General features: G+C 32.0%; 3 protein-coding genes across 11 annotated transcripts in view; 1 reads left to right on the top strand and 2 right to left on the bottom strand.

Moving 5' to 3' along the window:
• Window positions 1–1,535, bottom strand: LOC121121928 (glycerol-3-phosphate dehydrogenase [NAD(+)], cytoplasmic). Its single transcript, XM_040716920.2, has 4 exons — window positions 1,204–1,535; window positions 966–1,130; window positions 737–906; window positions 1–668 (listed from the first exon to the last, which is right to left on the bottom strand). Exons 1-4 carry the CDS (start codon window positions 1,406–1,408, stop codon window positions 120–122), a joined length of 1,089 nt encoding a protein of 362 aa, XP_040572854.1. The 5' UTR covers window positions 1,409–1,535; the 3' UTR covers window positions 1–119.
• Window positions 1–17,863, top strand: part of LOC121121926 (uncharacterized) — a 30,447-nt gene extending 12,584 nt beyond the window's left edge. For 3 of the 9 annotated variants that reach the window (XM_040716919.2, XM_071889909.1, XM_071889908.1), the window contains 3 exons: window positions 1,535–1,759; window positions 1,818–3,287; window positions 15,241–17,863. In XM_040716919.2, coding sequence (XP_040572853.1) covers window positions 1,535–1,759; window positions 1,818–3,287; window positions 15,241–15,322 — 1,777 coding nt within the window. In that variant the 3' untranslated portion in view covers window positions 15,323–17,863. Of the gene's footprint in view, window positions 1–1,534; window positions 1,760–1,817; window positions 3,288–4,486; window positions 4,580–12,084; window positions 12,222–15,240 lie in introns of all 9 variants that reach the window. The other 6 variants (XM_071889912.1, XM_071889913.1, XM_071889910.1 and 3 more) reach the window with 3 other exon arrangements.
• A 3,016-nt stretch (window positions 17,864–20,879) lies between these two features.
• LOC121122017 (uncharacterized) overlaps window positions 20,880–22,310 on the bottom strand; it is a 59,650-nt gene continuing 58,219 nt past the window's right edge. The window contains exons 8-10 of the mRNA XM_040717027.2: window positions 21,902–22,023; window positions 21,127–21,311; window positions 20,880–21,065 (exon numbers count right to left, since the gene is read on the bottom strand). Coding sequence (XP_040572961.1) covers window positions 21,020–21,065; window positions 21,127–21,311; window positions 21,902–22,023 — 353 coding nt within the window. The 3' untranslated portion in view covers window positions 20,880–21,019. The remainder of the gene's footprint in view (window positions 21,066–21,126; window positions 21,312–21,901; window positions 22,024–22,310) is intronic.

Consider the following 22,310-nt stretch of genomic DNA (forward strand, 5'->3'; position numbering starts at 1 on the left):
TAACTTAAAATAAAATGTGTAATTCACTGCATATTCTTAAAATTCCATAAAATGAACGTAAAATTCAATACTAACAAGCATATAAAACAACATATGAATAACTGTTTTAAAATTTCAACTTAAAGATGAGCGTCTGCTTTGACAATATGCTCCGGATGTGATCGTAAACTATCAATTAATTTATGTACTTTAATTTTCCCTTCACATATTCGGTAAACGGATGTAAACAAGGGGAACTGATCTTCCATATTTCTTTTTTTTAACATATGATGAACCTCAGCCGCCGTTTCAGGGCCCTGAAGCTTTTGACCTCCCAACATTTCCAACTCTAACTCTGCTATACTTTTGTTTGATTGTACAAAAGCTTCTGCAACACGTCTATTACGACCCCCATAGCATGTTGTGACTAGATCCGCAACTCCACAACTCTCAAAAAACGTGGACATGGATGAGGCGGGAGTTGAAAAGAATAATTCTGTGAAACGTATCATCTCCATAAGACCAAGTCTTATGACAGCAGCCTTTGTATTATCCCCCATTTTCAGTCCGTCAATGAATCCTGCACCTACGGCAACTATATTTTTTAAAGCTCCACATATCTCTACTGTTGTTTCATCCTTGACGACAACAACTCGAAAGTTGGATGTTGAAAAGAGGAGCTTATAAATCTGAAATTAAAGTAGAAAGTGAAGGGAAATGAACATATGAATATCTATTTATTTGAAGTATATCCTACGTTTTCTGTTTCTTCTCCTTCAGAACATCCTATTGTGGTCTCACAAAACATTTCATCTGCCACCTCATGAGCAATATTTGCTCCCATAAGAACAGAAATTGGAATATCGAGCGTTTCCTTTAGTGTTTGAGAGATTAATTTGAGTCCTCCTTCTGGGTGCTTCTCAAATCCTAATTTGATTAATGTTAACTCAATATTATGTAGATTGAAGATAAAAGAGACCAAATACCCTTTATTAGAGAGATCCCTTTGACATTGGATTTCAATTTTCCTTTAAGTAAAGAGCAAGTTGATTTAATGAATTGATGAGGCAAAACAAATACTATAAAGTCTGCCGTTGCAGTTGCTTTAACTATATCCGAGACGGCGATAACATTATATGGTAGTTTCTTTCCTATATTAATGGAGGTAACAAATACGTGGTAATAGTCACATATGTATACATATACAGATTGATATCCACTTACCAGGAAGATACTTAACGTTTTCATGCGTTTGATTGATTATGTCCACTAGACTTTTTCCATCAATCAACTCATCCTTGACCCACATGTTGACAGTAGGTTTGAAAATAGTATTATGCTGAAGTACAGTTGAACCTATGATTCTAGCTATGGTCGATCCCCAATTACCGGATCCGATGATGGATATACTTTTGTCACTTTGAATCATATTGCAGCTAAATGTAATCAAAATAAATTTGCAATTATACTAGAAATAAATATTTGGTTTTGATAGACAAGTGGAAAAAGTTTTGAGACTTTAGTAGTTGTAATGATTCTCTAATTTTTGTTTCAGAGAGTTCTTATCACCAGGAGCCAAGGCAGAGATAAATATTGATGGCAAGACAATGGAAGCTACACGAGAGGCAATGAAGAATCCTTCACGATTTACGTTTGAAACGACGGCGGGGCACGTTTACACTTTTCTCATCAAGAAAGACTGCTATCCACGATTCATTAGATCCGAAAGCTACAAGACTCTACTCGCTAACGCTGTAAATCCCGGGAATCAGAAGAAAAGGTAAGAGAACTCGTGCGTGTTCAACTAGCTTGCTTCTACGTTTCTCTTTACTTTCAAGGTTTTTTAACTTCGGACCAGTAAGGAAAAAAATATCTTCTGTGGCGCCCCCAGGGACTGGAACTGGAGTGGGGTCCTGCTCAACAGGTAGAGACTCTGCTACCAAAATAACTCTGGAAGATTTCAACATCCATGGTGCAACAGGAGAGATTAGTGATTCTCCGGAAGGGAATGAGGAGCCCAGGAAAAGTTCCAGCTCTTTACCGAGCGCCACGCCACATGTTTCATCCACCCTGCCTAATACGAATACCAACACCAACACCAATACATCGACCTCCTCCATATCCAACGTTTCAAATAAAGAATCATCAGCTAATTGGGGAGATCCAGCAATAGAAGAAGAGTCCGTTTCTGCGGAGCCTCCTCCTCCACATCGGAGTCGAAGAGATTCTCGGACCACAGTCATAGCCGGAGAGGAAGGAACTCTTTTGTTGATCGATGGACCTCCTCACGCTCACGCTCATGCTTCTTCCCCCTCCTCTCATAGCCATAGCAGCCCTCACTCCCATTCCCACCCCCATTCCCATCCTCACCATTCCCACCACCACTCCCATCACCATCACCACCACCATCATCACAACAATAACCCTTCCCCATCCTCATCCAACACGTCCCTCACATCCAAAAGAGCTAAAAGTCGAAGTAACAAAAGAAAAAAATCTTCGAGAGCCTCCAACACGAAGGGACCCCCCTACAATATGCAAGGGGATGTCACTTCAGACATGCTGAGTGACATGGTTCTTGAATCCAAAGAAGATACCTCTCTTCTTCTTCCTTCTCCATCATCTTCTCCCACTGCCTTCACTACCAATTCTTCTCTAGATCATGCAACTCCTCAGAATCTTCTTGTGGAGACTTCATCCAAGTGCACACAAACTAAGAGTGAAGATGCAGATTATATTTTCCCAACATCCGCATCCGCAACCCCATCTCGACCTCCAGTCACTCCACCTTCCTCTCCTCGAATCCTAAATGAGGATCGAATGGGGGAAGTGCTGAGGGTGGTCAACAACGAGGAGGATGACAACAATAAGAGCAACGGAGAGAACGAAGATGAAAACAGCACGAACAACAAGACAACTACTACAAGTAATCCATGTATTGAAACTCTCCTTTACTCAGGTCCTATTTCGCCTTCCCCACAGGAGCAATGTCCTCCTCTTTTTGAGCCAACAGCAACCTCCACCTCTGAGAATCATCCCAAGTCCGAGGGAATCTCTAAAGATGAGGAGTGTATTTCTGCAAAGATAATAACAACTGCAGTAGCATTAACAACGACTGAACAACTCCCTTCACGCCCCTCTTTAACATCATCCAAGAGGATTCTTTTGGAAGGTAATGCAGCCTCTGCAGAAAGTAATCCATCCAATGAAGAAGGTGCTTCTCAAAACAAGAATTCAACGGGTGTTGGAGCAGGAGAGATTGAAGCATGGACGACGAGTTCAACGGAAGTCTGTCCATGGGAGGATGAGTAAGTTATTCTCTCCTTGGATACATGTACCATTGATACACATACATTAACATACTTACTTTCATATGATGTTTCCTTTCTCTATCTCCTAATTTATTATACATACATACTTATTCGAATATGCCTATTCAACAAATGAGTGATACATATAGATGTTATTATCTTTATAGGTATATTGTCTATATATGAAATCAAGATTCTTAATACTAACATGGGATCATATATATACATACTCTATAACACACTATATATTCATTCCACCCCTGCTGCTGCCGCCACCCCTCTTTCATTAACTTATGAATGTGTACTAGTACTACTCTGATCATATCATCATACATCCTTCTTCTTCATTGATTGATTGAGTCTTTTGTTTTGTAACAACTCATATTAATTTTCAACCATGCCAGGATGTTAATAATAATTAATATACAGCATAGTTATTATAATATGTATTGACATTGTAATCCTTATTTGTACACTCTACAGGGCCTTATCTGGGATTTTTCGGAGTGGGGTGCTGGGCTTATCGATGAAACTTTGACGCTTTTGACATATTTTTTTTAAAAGATAAAGTTCGTATGTTTCAAAATTGTAACAAAAAACGTTATCTTTTAGACAAAGTTGACAGAAAAGTTTAGTCGGAGAAGGTGGAGTGGGTAGCATCATCCTGTAGTCATGGGATTGAAGTTTGACAGGATGTATTAGACATTTTTTGAATAATAAAAAATGGACTATAATGAATATTGGTAATTTCAAAGTGTGTCAAAAAGTCTTGTCTTTTCGACAAATTTGACTATAAATTTTAGTCAGGGGGTTGTAGCATATTCCCGTAGTCATGGGCTTGAATTTTGACACAATGTTTTTATGTCCTATTTTTTGTAGGAAAGACATAAATAAAATAAAAAACAAAGACAAGGAATATTGTTAAATTTTAATTGTGATAAAGAAAATGAGAAGAAATTTTGACAAGAACCTTTGATTTTTGCTGTCTTTTCGACCATTTTGACAACACAATTTTAGTCAAGGGTGGGTTAAGGCTGTAGCGTTCCCCCTCCCCTATACCATATATTTTTCAAAAAATATCCCACTCCGTAGTCACGGATCTGTCTTAGTAATTGCATGTCATACATATTTACAAAAGATTTCTCTATGTCTAAAGGAATGATCCTCTTTTATTTATCCGTTTTTACCCCAAACAGTACGCTTATTCCGACGTGGCTTTAAAAATATAGTGGGATAATCTCATAGTTGTTAACATACTTACAATTGCAACTTTTTTTAGTTAAATTAAGGTAGGATAATTACATACAAAGAGACTTTGAATTTTTTTTTAAATATCTCCTTTACATACATCATTATTCTTAATTTACTACTTCCTTACATATTTTTATTTTATATTTTTTTTGTCATCATTACATAGATCATCAAGACCTGTATAAAGAGCCTTTTACATACTTACATACAGGGGTACCCTAGTTATTATTCTTTGTATGTAAGTGGTATACTCACTTACTCACTAACTAAATTAATTAATAGAGCTAGTCCTGGGACATTCCTTCGAGAAAACACGTGGAGTTGTATTCTGTACTATGTATGTCTTCGTTTTTTCTAAGGGGACTGCCTCATTTTTTCTCATTATTACACACATTCACAATTGCTGCTACCAAATCATACTTACATAAATATTAAATCATTTATACATAGTTTCCTATCTCATCTCTATTAATTTTACTTATTTTTCGCTCGTAATATGAATTTACTTAATATTAGTCCTGGGATATAATGAAGAGGAATATACATATTATAAAAATGTGTGCTTTTTGTTGGATAGAAATTAATATTAAATAACTACATAAATCAGACATACCCCAACGTAAAGACAATCTTGAACAAAAATCAAGAAATGGAGAAATCTCCAAATCCACTTTTTTACCTTATATATATTATTACAAATTTGAGGGATGGGTTGATGTGTCCATTAATTTTAGTTATAGTGTAGAACCTTTTTTATATATTAAAGACACTTATATTAGCCCCAATATGACACCTTTTAACCATTAAATCTATTAATTTCTCATTCTTTTATTGTAACGATCAATTTTGGCTACTTTAAATATTTAAAAAAAAATTGCAACACAACCAAAGGTTAATAAGAATAATTTGTTGATATAAGTTGACGATAATTCGTTATTGAAGAATAAGAATGTAATCCACACTCAATTTATGGGGGAAGAATCATTCTACCTTACTTTTGTGTCGATGGGCAACATATATTATATTTATTTGCAGAAAAAGCTTGAAAAACCGTCAAAAATACCAGATATTTTTCATTATATCAAATTGCTGAGAGAGCAAGAATTTGAGGATTTCTTGAACAAGAATGAATGGCAGCAAGAGTGTGTCATTATTATCTAAAAGATATTGCACATCTGATATTAAAGTAGGGGTGTGAAAATTGTCTACATCCTTGGCAATGTAAATCAAAAAGATAAGTACATGTTGGCAAGTTTGATAGACGACATATATAAATACTAAAATACACACCTTGTTTATGAATACGTTTGAATTCTTAAAATATGGAGAAATAATTAATAAGAGCATTAATATTTTTCAGATTAGTAAGAAATACTTTTTTATAGAATGTATGCTCACGTAGATTTTGAGAATTTTCACATCCCTAATTACAGAACATGAAATACTTACTGAGAGCCTCACATCAATTTATGTCGCTTAAATAATGAAATTAAGCATTTAAAATATGCGATGAATTAAATTAGTATCATCTTAGTTTGATAGTTGTTGTCTCATTAATTCCTATTTATCCCTTCTTGTAAATTAGTACATTATTTACGTATTGTATATAATAATTATAACAGAAAGTATTCATACCTGAATGGTTTTTAAAGCTACATAGTATAAATTAAATATAATTCTTCTATCCAGTAGGGGGGATCTTGTGCGCGCATCAATATCCTTAATCCTCTGTATTATATCCCAGATTAGTCCAAGACATTTTGACGAAGAAATTAGATACTTAAAACATTTGTAATATACTTAATTGTAGTTGAGGATTCACAATTTAGTTAGATATTTACATAAGTTACTATTCATTTATGAATAACTATCATTTTCTCTTTTTTAACGTTTCCACAAAATATTTAAATAAAGAAAACTAAATTCACAACATTAAATCTATAACATTCTTCATAATATATTGATCACCATTTACAACATAGATATATCTCAAGAGACTCTAAAAAGAGGCGACAAGCAAGCATATCAATAGGAAAAACAAATCATCCTCTTAAAGAGAGACTGTTGAATGTCCAACACGACATTATGAAATATAAAAAATCTAAGCTCAAAGCTAAGTACATATATATATATAGTGTATATATCACAAAAAAATGATACATTGGAGTAACTTGATTTTTTCGATATAAATTCGACTTCATCTCGTACATCAAACAGTCAAACATATAGGCGACACTTTGATGTGTAATAATACCTAATAAGACGGCCTCTATCCAATTATAACTCGTCACTAAGAGGAAGTCGAATTTCTGTAGAAAAATTCGAATGACTCCGTGTCATCAATTTCTTGTTATATAAACTTTGCTCTAAGCTTGAATTTTTTACATTACATACTGTTTTCATTCATAATGATCCTTTAATATTCTATTGAGTTTTTCCGTGCATATGCAGACAAGTCGTGTCGGATATTAAGCAGTTCCTATTCTGATGGGTTTATGTGCATTATGTTCATCTCTTGACTCGCGTCACCGTTTTTGAAAATGGAGGGGACAATAACTAATTTAAAATAATATTTTTTTCCTGCTATATTTTTTATGACTAACCGTACATATTTGCCCGGATATGTACTTCTTACACCAATGGTGCCGGAACCATAGAGGACATTGCCCCCTTCCCCTTTTGCAGAATTTTTTTAGTTATCACAATAAAAAAATCCTATTTAATTTTTAAATAAATTTCCCTTTTTTTGACAAAAAATGTTCTTTGTTTCAATTAAGTGTCTTCTGAAATATTTAAGTTCTAAAATTTAAAAGTTTTTTCCCTGTTTAAAATATATATATTTATCAAATTTGGTATTTATTAATAAAAACATAACTTTTTTGTCTTATTGTCAAAAAAGCGTAACGACCCATTAGTGTTGTGTCGGTGGTCCTTATTTATTCGATCCAGTTCTGTCTTAATATCTCTTGTATTTGTCCTTTGGACTGTTGATCATTGAGACCGGTCCTTGTAACTTTCAATACAAATATTCATGGATTATTAAGCCAAATAAGATATATGAGAGATATATTACGAACATTGCATATATCTTGAAAAAAATATTCCTGTTTTCTTTATAATGCAATAAAAAACAAAGTTATTATATTTTTACTTATTTATATAATTTATTCTTTTATACACCAAAATAATTAAAAATCCAGAAGGAAAAACACCATCCTCAATGACGTCAACAGATATAGATTTTACCTTTTATAAGGACCGACAAGTGGAACTGGGCCGTAGCTCTAAATAATGACCGATACAATACTACGACCCAGCTTTATTGTATAAAAGATCGGACTGATAAAAAAAAAGACCGAAAGGGGCGAGGGGAAATCAGTCCTAGAACCGATCTAACACTAATCCATAGTCATTTTTAGATCGAGGGTGCGTGAAAGAGTGAGCATAATTTACATTGAATGTTCAAATATTGTTGGTTTCATTATTTTTTGAATTGTTTTGTCGTCTTTTTCCTTAACGTAGTAACTCTCTTTAAATATCCATTGCATCATATTTACCATGACTCTTCTTTATTTAAAGATTTTTTACTATTTTTGATCAGCCACTCAATGATATGTGTATATAATAGTTAATAGGTTTGTGATACTACAACATAAAAGCAGGCCCGTATTCAAAAGGGGGACTTTTTTTCCAGCTGTAGTAACTCTTTGTTTTAAAAGTATCGGGCTTTACACTTTTATGGGGCTCTTTTTAATTCCCATGATTTTGAGTGTAGACTAACCCTCAAAAGACAGTTGTAAAAATTTCCTGACATTCTGTTGTGCTAAATGATACCCTACTTTTGATATTTCCAAAACAATAGATCAATAACAATTTCGTTTTTTAATTTTACAATACTTCTCGATAGGAAAAAATATTGTTCAAGCTAAATAAAGGATTGATAAGTATTATGGGGACTCCAATCCATCAAACGAATAAAAATAATAATTAAAAAAAAACAATTTTGAACGAGAAAATAAACCGTGTTTTCTTTGTAAAGCCCGGGACGTTTCAGCCCATTTGTTAAATATTGACATATTAATGGCGAGTCCTCCCCAGCCACTCCAAACAGCCCCCCAAAAAAAAAAAAAAAAAAATTTTTTTTTAATATATATTTATATTATTGATCACTGAAAACTGACATATGGACAAATAAGTACACAAGACTTATTTTGATATATATGTATAATCGGCACACTGACTTAAAATACTAGAAAACAAGGGTCTATTTACGATGCTATACAGGGTGTATATGACACCACTCATGCTTGATTAGAGTAAGAAAAAATGCGATGTCAGTCATAAAATTTTGAATATTAGTTGAATGATTGGAATTTTTAGACCCAAATTTCCAAGAAAAAGTCTTCATATTAGGGCTGTAAAAATAAGATTTCAGTCGGAAAATTTGAAAAAATAAATAAATAATAATAAACCACCACCTCCTAGCATCGGTGGTCCTGAACCTATATATGTCTTCTTTATAATCATTAATTGGAGTTAATTTTCACTATGTTTAATTCATTTTATTCCTGCGAATTTGTGTTAAAATTTGAAGGTGTTCATTTATTTAATGGACATAGTGTTGTGTCCGTCCTTATTTAGGACTGAAGACTAGAGTCTGGGTAGAGTTAAGTCCCGCATATCAGTCGTAAAAACTTATTAAGTTTAGTCCTTGATGACGTCACTCCACTTTATTTATTCGTTGTTTAATCAGTTCTAGTACTGGTAGTCCTAAGGGCCGGTCCTAAGACTGGAATGAAGTGGACCGACTCAACACTAAATGTACATAGCAGACAAGTATTTGCTTGAGGGATCAATGGTATAATTTTTGGTTGCCTTTTTCATTATTCATAATGAGATCCGCCTCTCTTTTGATAACTTCGGCCACAACGCGCTGGAAGGTTTGGCAGGTCCAGGGGGCCTCGTGAGGATCCAACTTTGCCGTTGTACTGGTTTTGTACATTTAATTCACATTCCTTAGATGGATGGATTTCTATCTCTAGAGGCCCAAGGAATAAATGGCAAAGTTAGATCCGCACAAGGTCAGCTGGGCCTGCCAAATCTTCCAGTACCTGAGATTATCAGGAAAGACGGATTTCATTATGAATATTTGAATCTCATTAAATGTAGCTTTCAAATAATAATACAAAAATTATGGTTTTACCCCATCTAGTTCGTTCATTATAAGTCTTAAAAAGGTTTCCCTAAGTATCTGGACCACCCTGTATAATATGTAGATAATTTTTTCCCATGTTTTATACATCTCCATTTTCATCTCCCGAGGTCAGTTGTATGTTGTAGTAGCACATATTATATCATCAATCACTACCATATTCCAGTAACAAAAGATACCTTTCTCTCTCTTTCTTTCTAATTTTCACCTTATAAAATAATTATCAAAGGACAAAATTAATCAGATTAATAGGACTCGATAGAACTCTATTAGAAGCTAATTATAAGCATGTTTGACACTCTTCTCTTCCCACCCAACCCAAAGCTATAAAGCAAGTGACGAAACGACGACCACGTAATCAATATTTGGACAAGGTAGTTGTCGTAGCGACAATGTTTTTTGGTCTATTGCTAAGAGCATTGAATATTACTCCATAAAGAACACTGCAACCTCCGTGAGTTCACACTTTCAGCGAAGGGAAGAAAAACAGGCTCGTCCACAGGGGGTGGGCTGTAAGGGTTGTAGCACCCTCCAAATGTACAAATTTAAAAAAAAAAAATATTTCTTACAATTTTTTCTAAAAAAAATCACTTTCTGTGAATATAAGGATTATTGATTTTTTTTTTTTCAAAAAATTTAATATTTATAATTTATTTAAGAATTTTGTTTCCAAAAAAAATTTAACTTTTTGTGAATAACTATGGATTTTGAAATTTTTTTCGAAATTTTTTTATATTTTTAACTTTTTTTCGAAAATTTTGGTATTTGGTTTTTTTTTTGTGGACACCCCTGAAAAAGTTGCATGAGAGAAAATGATAATGGTATCTTAAAAGCGACAACTTCCGCGGAGAAAAAGATATCCCTGCGATCATGTATCTCCTAACAGGCGCATTTTGCTACTTAATTTTAAAGCTTTCACCCAGCCTTCGTAATTTATTATATCTAATAATAATTATATATATATATATATATATGTACAGCCTCGTGCACTGCAATGGGAACAAACTTTGAACTCATCTAGATCCTGAAAAAGTGTATAGTGACAATTTTTTATTTTTTTTTATTTAATTACATTTTAATTTTCAATATGACCCCCTTGGGCCTCAATTCTCCCACTGACTAATCATTTTACTTCATGAAGAAAAATATTAATCTTTGATAAACGGTGCCAGAGTTGATAATATCGTTTTTACAGCTAAATTATGGTTTCAGGATTAGTTGATCTTTTGTATATAAAAAAGTTTGCTTTGTCTGGCCTAGCTTTCCATTTTTCTCTGTGTAGCACCTTCTCAAAGAATAGGGGCTTATTCCAAGTAAATTAAAAATCTTTTATGACGTGTGGTAACATTTGAAACCCTTAGTATTACTGACATTTCATGCTATTTGAACTCTAACATGTCAATATTTGCATTTATATGAATTTATGAAGTAAAAAACGATCGTTACCATTTTACAATATAAAAAAAAAATTATATTCCATAAACGGCCCCGTAGTTGCTTCCAATTATCCGATCTGGACCAACCGTACCTATTTTGAATTTTTGAATGACTGGGGGGACCAGATGATAAAATTTATAGCGCTCTAGCATAGTTAATTCTGGATTTAATGGCTTCAAAGAAATTTCAAAATAGCTTAACTCTACTTAATGAGTTATATTGTTTCTCCATCTCGTCAACCGACTAAAAATGAAAACAAATTGAAATTAATTTTATAAATCACTTGTATGAGCAGGGGGGACTCGGTCGTGATGCACTCATACGCAGGGGCGTTTGTAGGCAGGGGGCAGGGCTGCAGCCACACTACAAGTTAAGGATTTTTTTAATAGAAATTTTATATTTGATTTTTCTTTTATTACTAAATATAATATTTAAAATTTTTTGTGAGTAGCGGAGGATTTTTTGATTTTTTTTCTTAAAAATTTAATATTTAAAATCTTTTTTAATTTTCTGCGGACAGCTGTAAGTTTTTTCCAAAAATTTAAATTTCAAATATTTGAAATTTATTTTAAGAAATTTTTCCAAAGAATTTTATTTTTAAATTTTCTTTTACAGAAAAGAAATATTGTTCAATTTTTTTTTCTTCATAGTTCTAAAATTCAACCCTCCCCCCTGATACTGGATCTAGATGAGGTCAAAGTTTGTTCCAATTGTAGTAGGTCAAAGTTTATTCCTAATGTAGTACACGCCCCTTTACATAATTATACACATAGATTATATTCGCCCACTCCCCTCTCTATTAGTAAATTTGCAATGAACTGCAACCTGATCCTATAAAAACATCATTACATACATATATTGATTCGAATTAACTTTCTGTTTTTTCTTTTATAGGAAAAATTGCAAAGATAGCCACGCTCCCTTTGTTAAAACATACGCGACTCTAGGATATCTTTGAGAAAATAAAGAAAGAACACAAGTTAATCGAATTTTAATGTGTATTTTGATGACCACCATTAATCGTGCTTGAGGTACCTACTTAAAATTAATATTAGTTAGTTGTTAACAATAATGTCATATTTCATAGCAACCATCTTTCCAGGGAGGAGAGGGTGCTGATTCTTCTTCTTCTTCTTGTACATACTACATATATATAATTAATTAATTTTAATCAATTATTCTATCCTATTTTGGTTTTTTTAATTTCATTTTTACATTAAGATATATAATTATATATAGACGACCCCTCTAATAAATTAGAGTCTTTATTTAATTTGCATGTATAACTTCATACAGGGATATGTACTCGAATCAGACTTGCAAGTTAAAAATGTGACTTCAGTCCTCTTAGAGTCACATACATAATAAAAGAGACAAGAAAATGGTACTTGCTTTATAGAGCGTTTTCATGTGACGTCAGCATTATTGATGTCGGGCATTATGGGGCCAGAACAACCAAGCTTTATAATAATAAAAACTCATTATACTCATTAGAAAGTAGTGAACTAATGAGTGTCAAAATGAGATCAATAAATAAAAGGACTTAAAAGTTGTATCCTCTATGGCCTAGTTTTATTATATACTACAAAAATCAATAGTAGAGATCTAGCAATTTCTTAGGGATTTTCAATACATAATAAGTATTTAAAAAAAAAGTAATTTAATGAAGTTTATTATATATTTATTGGAAATTTTATGTGATAAAAATATCAACTATGATCCCCTCCGATGGTGTCTCCTTCAGTTGATTAGTGTTGGATCGTCCTAAAAAAACAACAAGAAAGACTGCAGTCCCAGGTATCAGTCTGGCTTTTATTAAAATTTTGTCAGTACTAGGACGGGTCCTTATCGGTCTTTTATGGTTACTCTAACAGATTAAACGACATAGTTCCTTACTGCGTCATTTCAGCTGTTTAGCATAACCTCTTTGAAAAAGACAAGATAACTGATGTTTAAAGTAAGAGGTGAGTGGCTAGAACGTAAAATACTCAAATATTATCATGGTTTTATCTATTATTCATTATTTTCTTCAATCCAAGCTAGGAGTGAAGAAAATAAAAAGATAGCTGGGACTGTAGGTCTAAAAAATCGATTAATCGGTTCTAAGGACCGTTGAGTAGTAAACAAGGTCGGACCGATAAAAAAATTGCTGGAAGTGGAAGGGGATTGGGTTCAAAATTAGGGGGTTTCCTTTTTAAATTATTACATTATATAATATAATTTATCATATATCTAAGAAAAAATAATGTATGTTCGTGTTATAATGAAAAAAAGCGATATTTTTTGCGAGATATGTGCAATGTTCTTAATATATATTTTATTTGGCTTAATAAATCATCGATATTTTTAGGGGGAAAGATAGGATCGATAAATAAAAGAGTGGGGGGTTGACTGATTAAGAAATCAGTCCTAGATAGTGTTGTGTTGGTCGTTATTCAGGACTGCGGTCAGATCCAGTCCAATTCCACTCGTCGGGGCCTTAAGAAGGTAAAATCGATCTCTAGTGACGTCATTTCCCTCCTTAGTATCCTGTTATATAATTGAACAAATTATATAAATATGTAATATAATATCTTCATTTTATATTACACTATAATGAAAAAATGAATTTTTTTGCAAGATATGTCCAATATTCTTAATATATATCTCATATATCTTATTAGGCTTAATAAATCATCGATATTTTGTTGAAAAATTCCAAGGACCGGTCCTAAGACTGGACTGTACCGAATAAATAAGAACCGACACAACACTAGACCTAGGACCGACTCAAAACTAGTTATGATACAATTTATGACATCAGTGAAAACGCTCTATTATACACTCGAGTTTATTGACGTGTATGAATAAATGAGTTACGACTCGAGTAGACATCTCTGCATACTTACATAAAATATGTTGGGGGGAAAAAGTAATTTCGTATTTCCAGCCCTTTTTTTATTCATTATTGTTCACATCGGATCATTAGATAAGACGTTGTAAAGGTGTGAGTATAAACTACAAACGCTTTTTGGATTGTATTGCGCTTGGGCGGTTCAGTCGTAAATTATTGTGTGTCGAGTATGTAGGTCTCAAAGGAAGAAATTCACCATATTTTATATTTTTACTACATGGGAGGTAAAAACGCGTCGAAAGCGACCACGAAAATTTGCAAATTATAAGGAGACCTAAGCCCTTTTGATCCGTATTACACAACAGTGATTCAAGCGATTTATGTAGTGGATTTGAATAATGCGCTACGCACTGGCAGCCCTGTCGTCGAAAATGTTGATCAAATCATGAACAATATGGAGATCATGTTAGCAGTCGTAGGATCATCCAGGAGCTGAACATCGAACATAAAACTTATTAACTAAATGGCTGGATACAAGAAAAAAATTGAATAGGAGAGGAATCGGGTTTCATCAGGATAATGCTAGGCCGCACACAAATTTGATAACGCGCTAGAAGCTCCGATTGCTCGAATGGGAAGTTTTTATGCACTCTACAGTATATGGCCAGCGGCTTGGGGGTACAAATTTGGAAATTTTTCTGAAAAATGGTTGTCCTGATTTATTTGCCAATAGGGGCAAGGGCTTCAATGAGAAGGGCATTATGAAGTTGAATTCTCGTTGACAACAAGTTATCCAACAGGACGGACACTCTCGGCTTAAGTCGGATGATTATAACATTTCCCTATAAAGCAGTGGTTGCGTAACTTTTTGTAGCGTTACCACAAAAGAACTTAAAGTAAAATCAATTTATCTCAAAGTAGTAGCATGATGTTTATTTGTTTATTTCATGCAACTATAGGAAGAAGTACTCCCATTACCCTAAAATTTTCTAAATCCCCCCTGTTCCCCGACCGACCACTATTATAAAGCATTGAAAAAAAGCGAACAATACGAAATAACTTTTCCCCAAACCTAATATTACAAGACTTTATTTTAGTATACTTTAAATTGTAATTAGGATCGCAATCCCTCTTTAATTTTAATACTCTTTCACGAAATGCCATTAATTAGTTATATATAATACCATAAAAACCTATTTACACGCTTCATCTTTCAGATCTAGAAGAAAAGAAGAAGTAAGCCAGTCCTTGTGGAAGCGGCGTGTACATGGAGAAACAGCTGAAGATAATTTTCTTTAATTATTCAAAGGAAATAATAGACTACTATACAGTGTTTTAACGTCTCTAACTTTCAATTATTCGCCGCCGAATTTGAGTCTACTCCTATTTATAGATAATATGTATTCTACTACTACTATCAATCATAGATACTTACTCAAACGAACAAAGAAACAAATTTTACTTAGAAGGAATAACAAGGAATTTGTTAGCTGGAACAACAACCAATTTTCGGTGGAATTTAACAGATATCTATTACATAAAAAAAAGAAATCGTTATTTTTTTGTGTGTGTGTTTTAAATATATGATAAAATGATTATTATGATTATAATTACTATTAATTATTACTATTATTACTTTAAATGTTATTGTTATTATACTATAACGATCAAATTATTTTGTCTTTTTTTTTTCATTGTACGTTTTTTAGAAACGAAGAAACCTCCTCTCCTTATATCTTTCTATCTCCTCCCCCATCTCTTCATAAAAGAAAATTATGTGTAGAATTTTAAAAAGTTATTTTTTTGGCAAAACCTATTCGGTATTTTTTTAAAAATATATTAAAAATCGTCATCGTCCCTCTTATAGTCATTCTTCATTTTTAGTTCCTTTCCGAAGGTACGTACATATGGCACAATGTAGAAGCACAAAATATAACTCCTTTTCCTTATGTTTGTGGTCCAAAATTACAAAAAAAAAAAAAAAAAAATTACAAAACTACAAGAACAATAACACAGTTTCCATTTCCCTTACTTACTTTTTTTTTGTATTATTAACACAAATACATTAATTACTCTACTCTTAAATATTGACAAAGTAAAAAAAAAAATCACAAAAAGTTATTAAAAAACCAATATATATATATATATTATACACTTACAAAACATGTTCTGAGCATTTTCTACTTCTTTTTAAAAAAACTGCAGAAATGTATTTTTTTTCCTTTTGCAAAAAAAAAATGCAATTCGATATTTTTTCTTCAAAATTTACTTTAATAATTATTTTATGATGATATACTTACTATCTCTATTACAAATATATTTTATTCAACAAGCTCCTGGGCACAACCAAATAGATTAACCAACCCCTCTTTTTTTATTCTCTATACATACAAAAAAATCTTTAAAAAACCTTTTTTTTTTTGTTGAACGCCATTTTATGAAAGATTTATCATCTATAAAAAGAGACACTCTCAAACGAGACGGCTCACGTACTTTGTGAACACTTATTTTTAATACATATTGTAAATGCAAATAATTTATATGGGCCTTGTTATTCATATGGAATGATCATACTGTATCAAATACTATAATTATACGTTAATTGAGGATTCATTAACTAATTTTTATTTTTCATTTATGAATTCAATCTTTTTTTCCCGTCAAAATTATTTACTTGTGCAATTATATTGGGTAAAAAAAAACTACTCCAATGAAAGGGACTGAACTCGGAAATGTTTTAAGTAATGTCCGTACTTAAAGACCTTGAAATGTATATTTTTTGGGGGATTTCTGTATGATACAATATCCCAATCATAAACTTTACCATCAACATGTCTTACTTAGTCTATTTCGCTTTCAGTAGTGATTTGGTTCCGATATATATTTAGCACACGTATTTAAAAGTGGAAAAAAAGACTGAATTGGAAAAATGAATGATATACTTTTTACATACATATATATAAATTCAATTATTGTTACCTCTCTCTCTCAATAATTAATTGAATACATTCATTTTAATTGTACTGCCATAATTTTACCATCATCAGAAGAAAAAATAGAAAAAAGTGATCATTAACTTTCAAGACGGATTATCTACTAAAACATTAAACAAAAGCAATTGGATTTAGTAGATCCATCTCTTCTGAATTCATAGACTTTTATAAATTTAATCTTTTTGCATGTCCAGTGTCATTTATATACTATTAATATTATATTAGTCATTAAGGACAAGTTTATTTCAATTCATGGAATGCTAAAATTAAATATGTCCCCAATGTGTTGATCCTTTAGCATTTCAGAATGGTTTTTCCGAAGCGTGTATAAGATGTTTTAATGTATAGCATGATTTAAAATTACATAAATGTTTAGTTTGTAAGGACAATATTAAATATTAGCAATTAAGGCAATATTCTTTATCAATAATAACGCCCATAGTCAATTTAGTAACAAAAAACAAAATAGAACACAATTTTGTGCAAATATTTATCTTTAAATGTTGTGTTCAGCTGTGTTTCACTGTAGTATAGCGTCAGTTTTCTTTGATTAACTCTTTTTAAGTATATGACTAAAGATTTCTGTATGTTCTTTCAACATGATTAATTTTTATTATTAATATTCTGCCGTCATCTTTTTGTAAGAAAACAAATGCTTCTATACGAAGAAATTTTAAATAATTTTGGTCAAGTCATTTTGTCGAATTTGCATCTTAAAAATTCCCTTCTCCCAAAAAAAAAAAAAAAAAATTAATGTATGTTGTATATAATAAAAAATATATTTAAACGAATTAAATGTATTCATATTTAAATGCTTTTTTAAATTAAAAAAAAATTCCACCATTAACGATTTGTTTGTGTATTTATTAATTGAGCGTTTTCGTTGAAGGCGAGACCATTTTATAGGCTCATTATTGAGAGCATAGGGTGAGAGTAAGTATTATTGTTGTGTTTAAGTGAATTGTTAAAGAATTGATTATATTTTTAACCTTTATTCTCTTGTAGATCATCAAAAAGAAGATCTACCGGGTTAACTTTTATTAGGTCTGTTTAAAAAGTAAGATGACTTATCATATTTCGCGGGCAAGGTACATTTGGTATGCTCAATTTTTTTTATGTTTGCACACTCGCCACGAACATATATTTACTGTTTAAGCTATATAATATGTTTATTTTGTTAGTGAGAGGGATAATAGAAGTATTTTGTGCTATTGAAAGAAACTGAATAAAGATATGGCATCAAATTTTGTATAAAAAAATTAATTAAGTGCTACAAACTCTTCCAAGATGTCCTGGAAGATGCCAATGGCAAGTCTCGCTCTGGACGCCTAAGCACGTCAACAACAGATGAAAACGTTTAAGCAGTGAAGAAAACTGTTATTCAAAACCGTCGAATAACTATCAGAGAATTTGCTGAGGATATTGACATATCCGTTTGCTCATGCCATAATTTTTTTCGAACGTTTAGAATATGAGATTTCAAAACAAATTGTCCAATTTTTTGGCGTAAAACTTCACCACAATCATGTCCTAGCCACCAGATTTGGCCCCAGGTAAATTGTTCTTCTTCTCCAAAGGACTGATAGTTGCAACGATTGAGGAAATAAAGACTACATCGCTGAAAGAGTTCAAGGCTATTTCGTAAAGTGCTTCGAGGATTGGAAAAAGCATATTGTGTCTGAGTGAGATTACTTTGAAGTGGACAACATATTTCCTTTAAATCCATGTAATATATCGTTGACCACACCATCTGGACAAAAACTAGAACTGGTATATATAACTAACAATATTTGAAGGAACGATATCTTTGCCAATATTAAAGCTAGGATATTCAAATTTTGCTATTATTGTTAACATCACATAGATGTAATTTACCTTCTTCATCGGTATGATTGACTAATAAGAATATGTTGAAAATCCTTCTACCTAGAGTTTTATTTGTAGCTAAAAGGTGTAACCTTTTAGCTACAAATAAAAATTTAATTCTCTTTAATTTTGAATATTAATTAAAATAATAAATCAATTTAAACAAGTTTATTAAAAATACACACATCTTATTATAAATTATTCTTAATGTATAGTTTGTAATAATATTTTGTGATCTTGGTTTATAATCCCTAAATTTAAATTATGCAACTTTAAATCCATTTGACTAATTGTGCATATACACTGACTTTATGAATTAATCATATTAGTATTGAAAGATCAATCGAAGAATAATATTTCTTATTAATTAGTTATTTGAATGAAACTTACTACATAATGATCTTGTACAAACCCAAACTGAAGTTGATACTTTATTTTTGAAGGACAAATTCATCAGTTTAAATAATTAATTCAATAATTTGAAAAATAAAATGCACATTTACTTGCTACAATATTATAGATACAATTATAATATTAAAAACAATAGTTTTTGGATTTAAACACATACAATTTAATCAAGATACATTTGACAGTTTTTCACTCTTATATTTGCTCGAGGATCACTATGTCTCTTGCGTTTTCGATTTTCTTACACATTAACAGAGGGACTTTTTAATTATGAAGTTAGACGTTTTCTAAACTATTAATTCAATCAATTTAAAAATCATCAAATAGTTTTACTACGCCTATAGCACCTAAAAACAAGGTCCATTGTCTCCTCCCTTATTCATGGTGAAGACTAAAATTTGAAAATTTTAACTTATTGGTATACTAGATATTAGAAGAAATCAATTCCTCAATTTTGGTAACCCTCTTTTTTTGGTTCCACATAGTCTTTTTACCTTTCATTTATGCTATGACGTTATGAAATCCATCAACAATCTGAACATTATTTAACCTCACAATATACATACATAAGCGTTGAAACTGGAGCCTTCTTATGATTTAGATATGGATAAAAAGTAGCTCTTGCTCTAAAAACAATCTTAATTGGATATCTGATAAATTATTGAGATGTTTGAATGAATGAAACGCGTCTATTTGTTCATTGAATAATTCCAATGATTTCCTGTGTCTTGCTTCTGAAGATACCCAATTCATATTTCACCTTTAGCAAGTTTAAGGAGTGTATTTCGGGTACAAGTATTTTTTGAACTACATTTATCTTTGGGTCTTTTCATTAGTTCATGAAAAGTAAAACGATATGAGTTCTTTTAGAATAGTTTTTTTTGAAAAGTCCCTATTCAAAAATTTTATGAGCTCACACTTGAATTCTAGTAGGTGTCTAATCAGTTCTACATATATCTTTAACCCATAGCTTCCAAAGATTTCTGAATGTCGTTTCCACTTCTGCAGCTTACGCCACACCATTAATCAGAGTTGGGACAAAGTCCTTAGGCTGCAAGTCCAAGTAAAATATCAAGTCATGTCCAAGTCCTTCATCGAATCCTCAGATTTAATTCTAGCTGAATACTATCTTTTCACTCATTAAAAAAAAATCCTGTTCAGATTGTCCAAGGTTAATAGAAATACAAGGTTATTGCCATCATGTAATCGGGCTTGCTATTATTTTCAATCTCATGTATTGTACAGACTGCTGAGCAGGATAAGCTGATTTTGACAAAACACGTGCCCACTCATAGTCTATGACGTCACTATTACTAGAATTTTCAATTTGATATATAGTATCGATTGCTGGGGAAGAAAAACAGACAAAACACGCAACCACTCATCTACTATGACGTCAACATTAAAAGTGTGGTGGAAATCAAACATCAGTCAACCTTGTATTTTATTAATATTGATATTGTCAACTATAAAAAAACCGTTCCCGCTTTCTACAATTTCCTAGTCTTAGACAACTGTCTATGAATAAGTTGAATGGATTAATCCCTCCCTATTAAATGAAGATCAAATTTATTGGCTTACACTATTGATTGAGTATTCTGTTTTTTATTAGAAAAAATCAATAGACTAAAACTTTTATTTAATAAATTACAAAGTAGGAATGGATTGGTAGATGGTTTAAAAATAATTGTGGGGGTTTCCTTCGATTTTAAATAATCTCTTTGGATCCTCAGACAATGATGGAACGACGAGTTCCCTTTTGAAGTTTTTCATGCCTTGAATGAAAGAAAAAAAAATCCATAGTTAAAGATGTTTATATATAATTAAACCCGTTACCCAAAATTTTCCATGTCTTCTTCTGTGGAATTCATAGCAGAATAGTCGATTGGGAAGTTAACAACTGGCTTTTGGGGAACAACGGTTCCAAAAACGTACTGTCCTGGACCATTAGGTTGTTTCCCGAGTAGGAAATTAAGGAAGGAGAGTTTATAGACGTGAAACGTAAGAGCTTGTTCCCCATTCTAATTGTGAAAACATTTGAAAAAAAAAAAGAAAAAAAGTTTAGTGAAATCCTTAATACTGCTGTTTTATAGTGTGACGTTATGAATGTCATAATTTTGAATTCCCCCTAGGGACATAATTTAGGCGAGACTCTACTTAAATGCATATTATGATCTTGTCCCAAGTTCAAATGCTGGAATGTCTAATTTTCTAGATCAAAAATGAGTCCTTAAAATTATGTCTTACAGATAGTTTGGGATAAATAGACTCAAAGGAAGAAGGCGATAAACACATTAATGAGGGTAAAAAGATCACCTTGAATTCTTACAGGCTTAACGTTGACTGTGTGCACAATGTTCCTCTTTTGACTCAGTTATTGTGAGAAATGAGATTTATGTAGAGATAAATTACAGAGTTTTATTCCCTAGGGCTCCTTGTGCAATCCTATTCATTTTGTGATCGAGAGTGTGTGAAGGAGATAAATTAATTGACATACATATTTTTTTTTGTCTATTGTTTTATTATTATTTCAACTCTGTTATTATCTCTTCTTACCTTAGAGCCCGAATCTTACAACAAGTGGATACAAGTCTTAAATAACTTTACTTACAGAGGTCAAAGCAGTAAAAGCATTATTCGTAATTTCATCCAAATGTTCCTCTCCCAACTTTCCCACATCCATGAACGCTGTGTAGAAATACTGTAGCTCACTCTTGGAAATAGTTCCAGTCCCTAAGAGCAGAACATGCTATGGATAATCAACCTATATATAGGGGCGTCCACAGGATTATATTTTGGGAGGGCTTTGGTTTTTTATATATTTTTTTAATTGAAAAATTAAAATTTTTTGGAGAAAAATTTCAAAAATCAATTGCTATTCACTTGAAGTTAAATTTTTTGGAAAGAAAAATTGAAAATTTTAATTTCTTGAAAAAAAAAATTGAAATATTAAATTTTCTATTAAAAATCTTTTTTTTTTTGGGGGGGAGGGGACCCCTTCCCCCTGCAGACACCCCTGA

Source organism: Lepeophtheirus salmonis, chromosome 7 (assembly GCF_016086655.4).
Source record: "Lepeophtheirus salmonis chromosome 7, UVic_Lsal_1.4, whole genome shotgun sequence".
Lineage (NCBI taxonomy): Eukaryota > Metazoa > Arthropoda > Copepoda > Siphonostomatoida > Caligidae > Lepeophtheirus > Lepeophtheirus salmonis.

Excerpts from the sequence above, each read along its gene's own strand:
- LOC121121928 (XM_040716920.2), bottom strand. The coding sequence starts at position 1,408 with ATGATTCAAAGTGACAAAAGTATATCCATCATCGGATCCGGTAATTGG. Across the intron at positions 1,131-1,203 it reads AAACGTTAAGTATCTTCCTG|GAAAGAAACTACCATATAAT; the intron begins GTAAGTGGATAT and ends CCATTAATATAG. Across the intron at positions 669-736 it reads AAGGAGAAGAAACAGAAAAC|ATTTATAAGCTCCTCTTTTC; the intron begins GTAGGATATACT and ends CTTTAATTTCAG.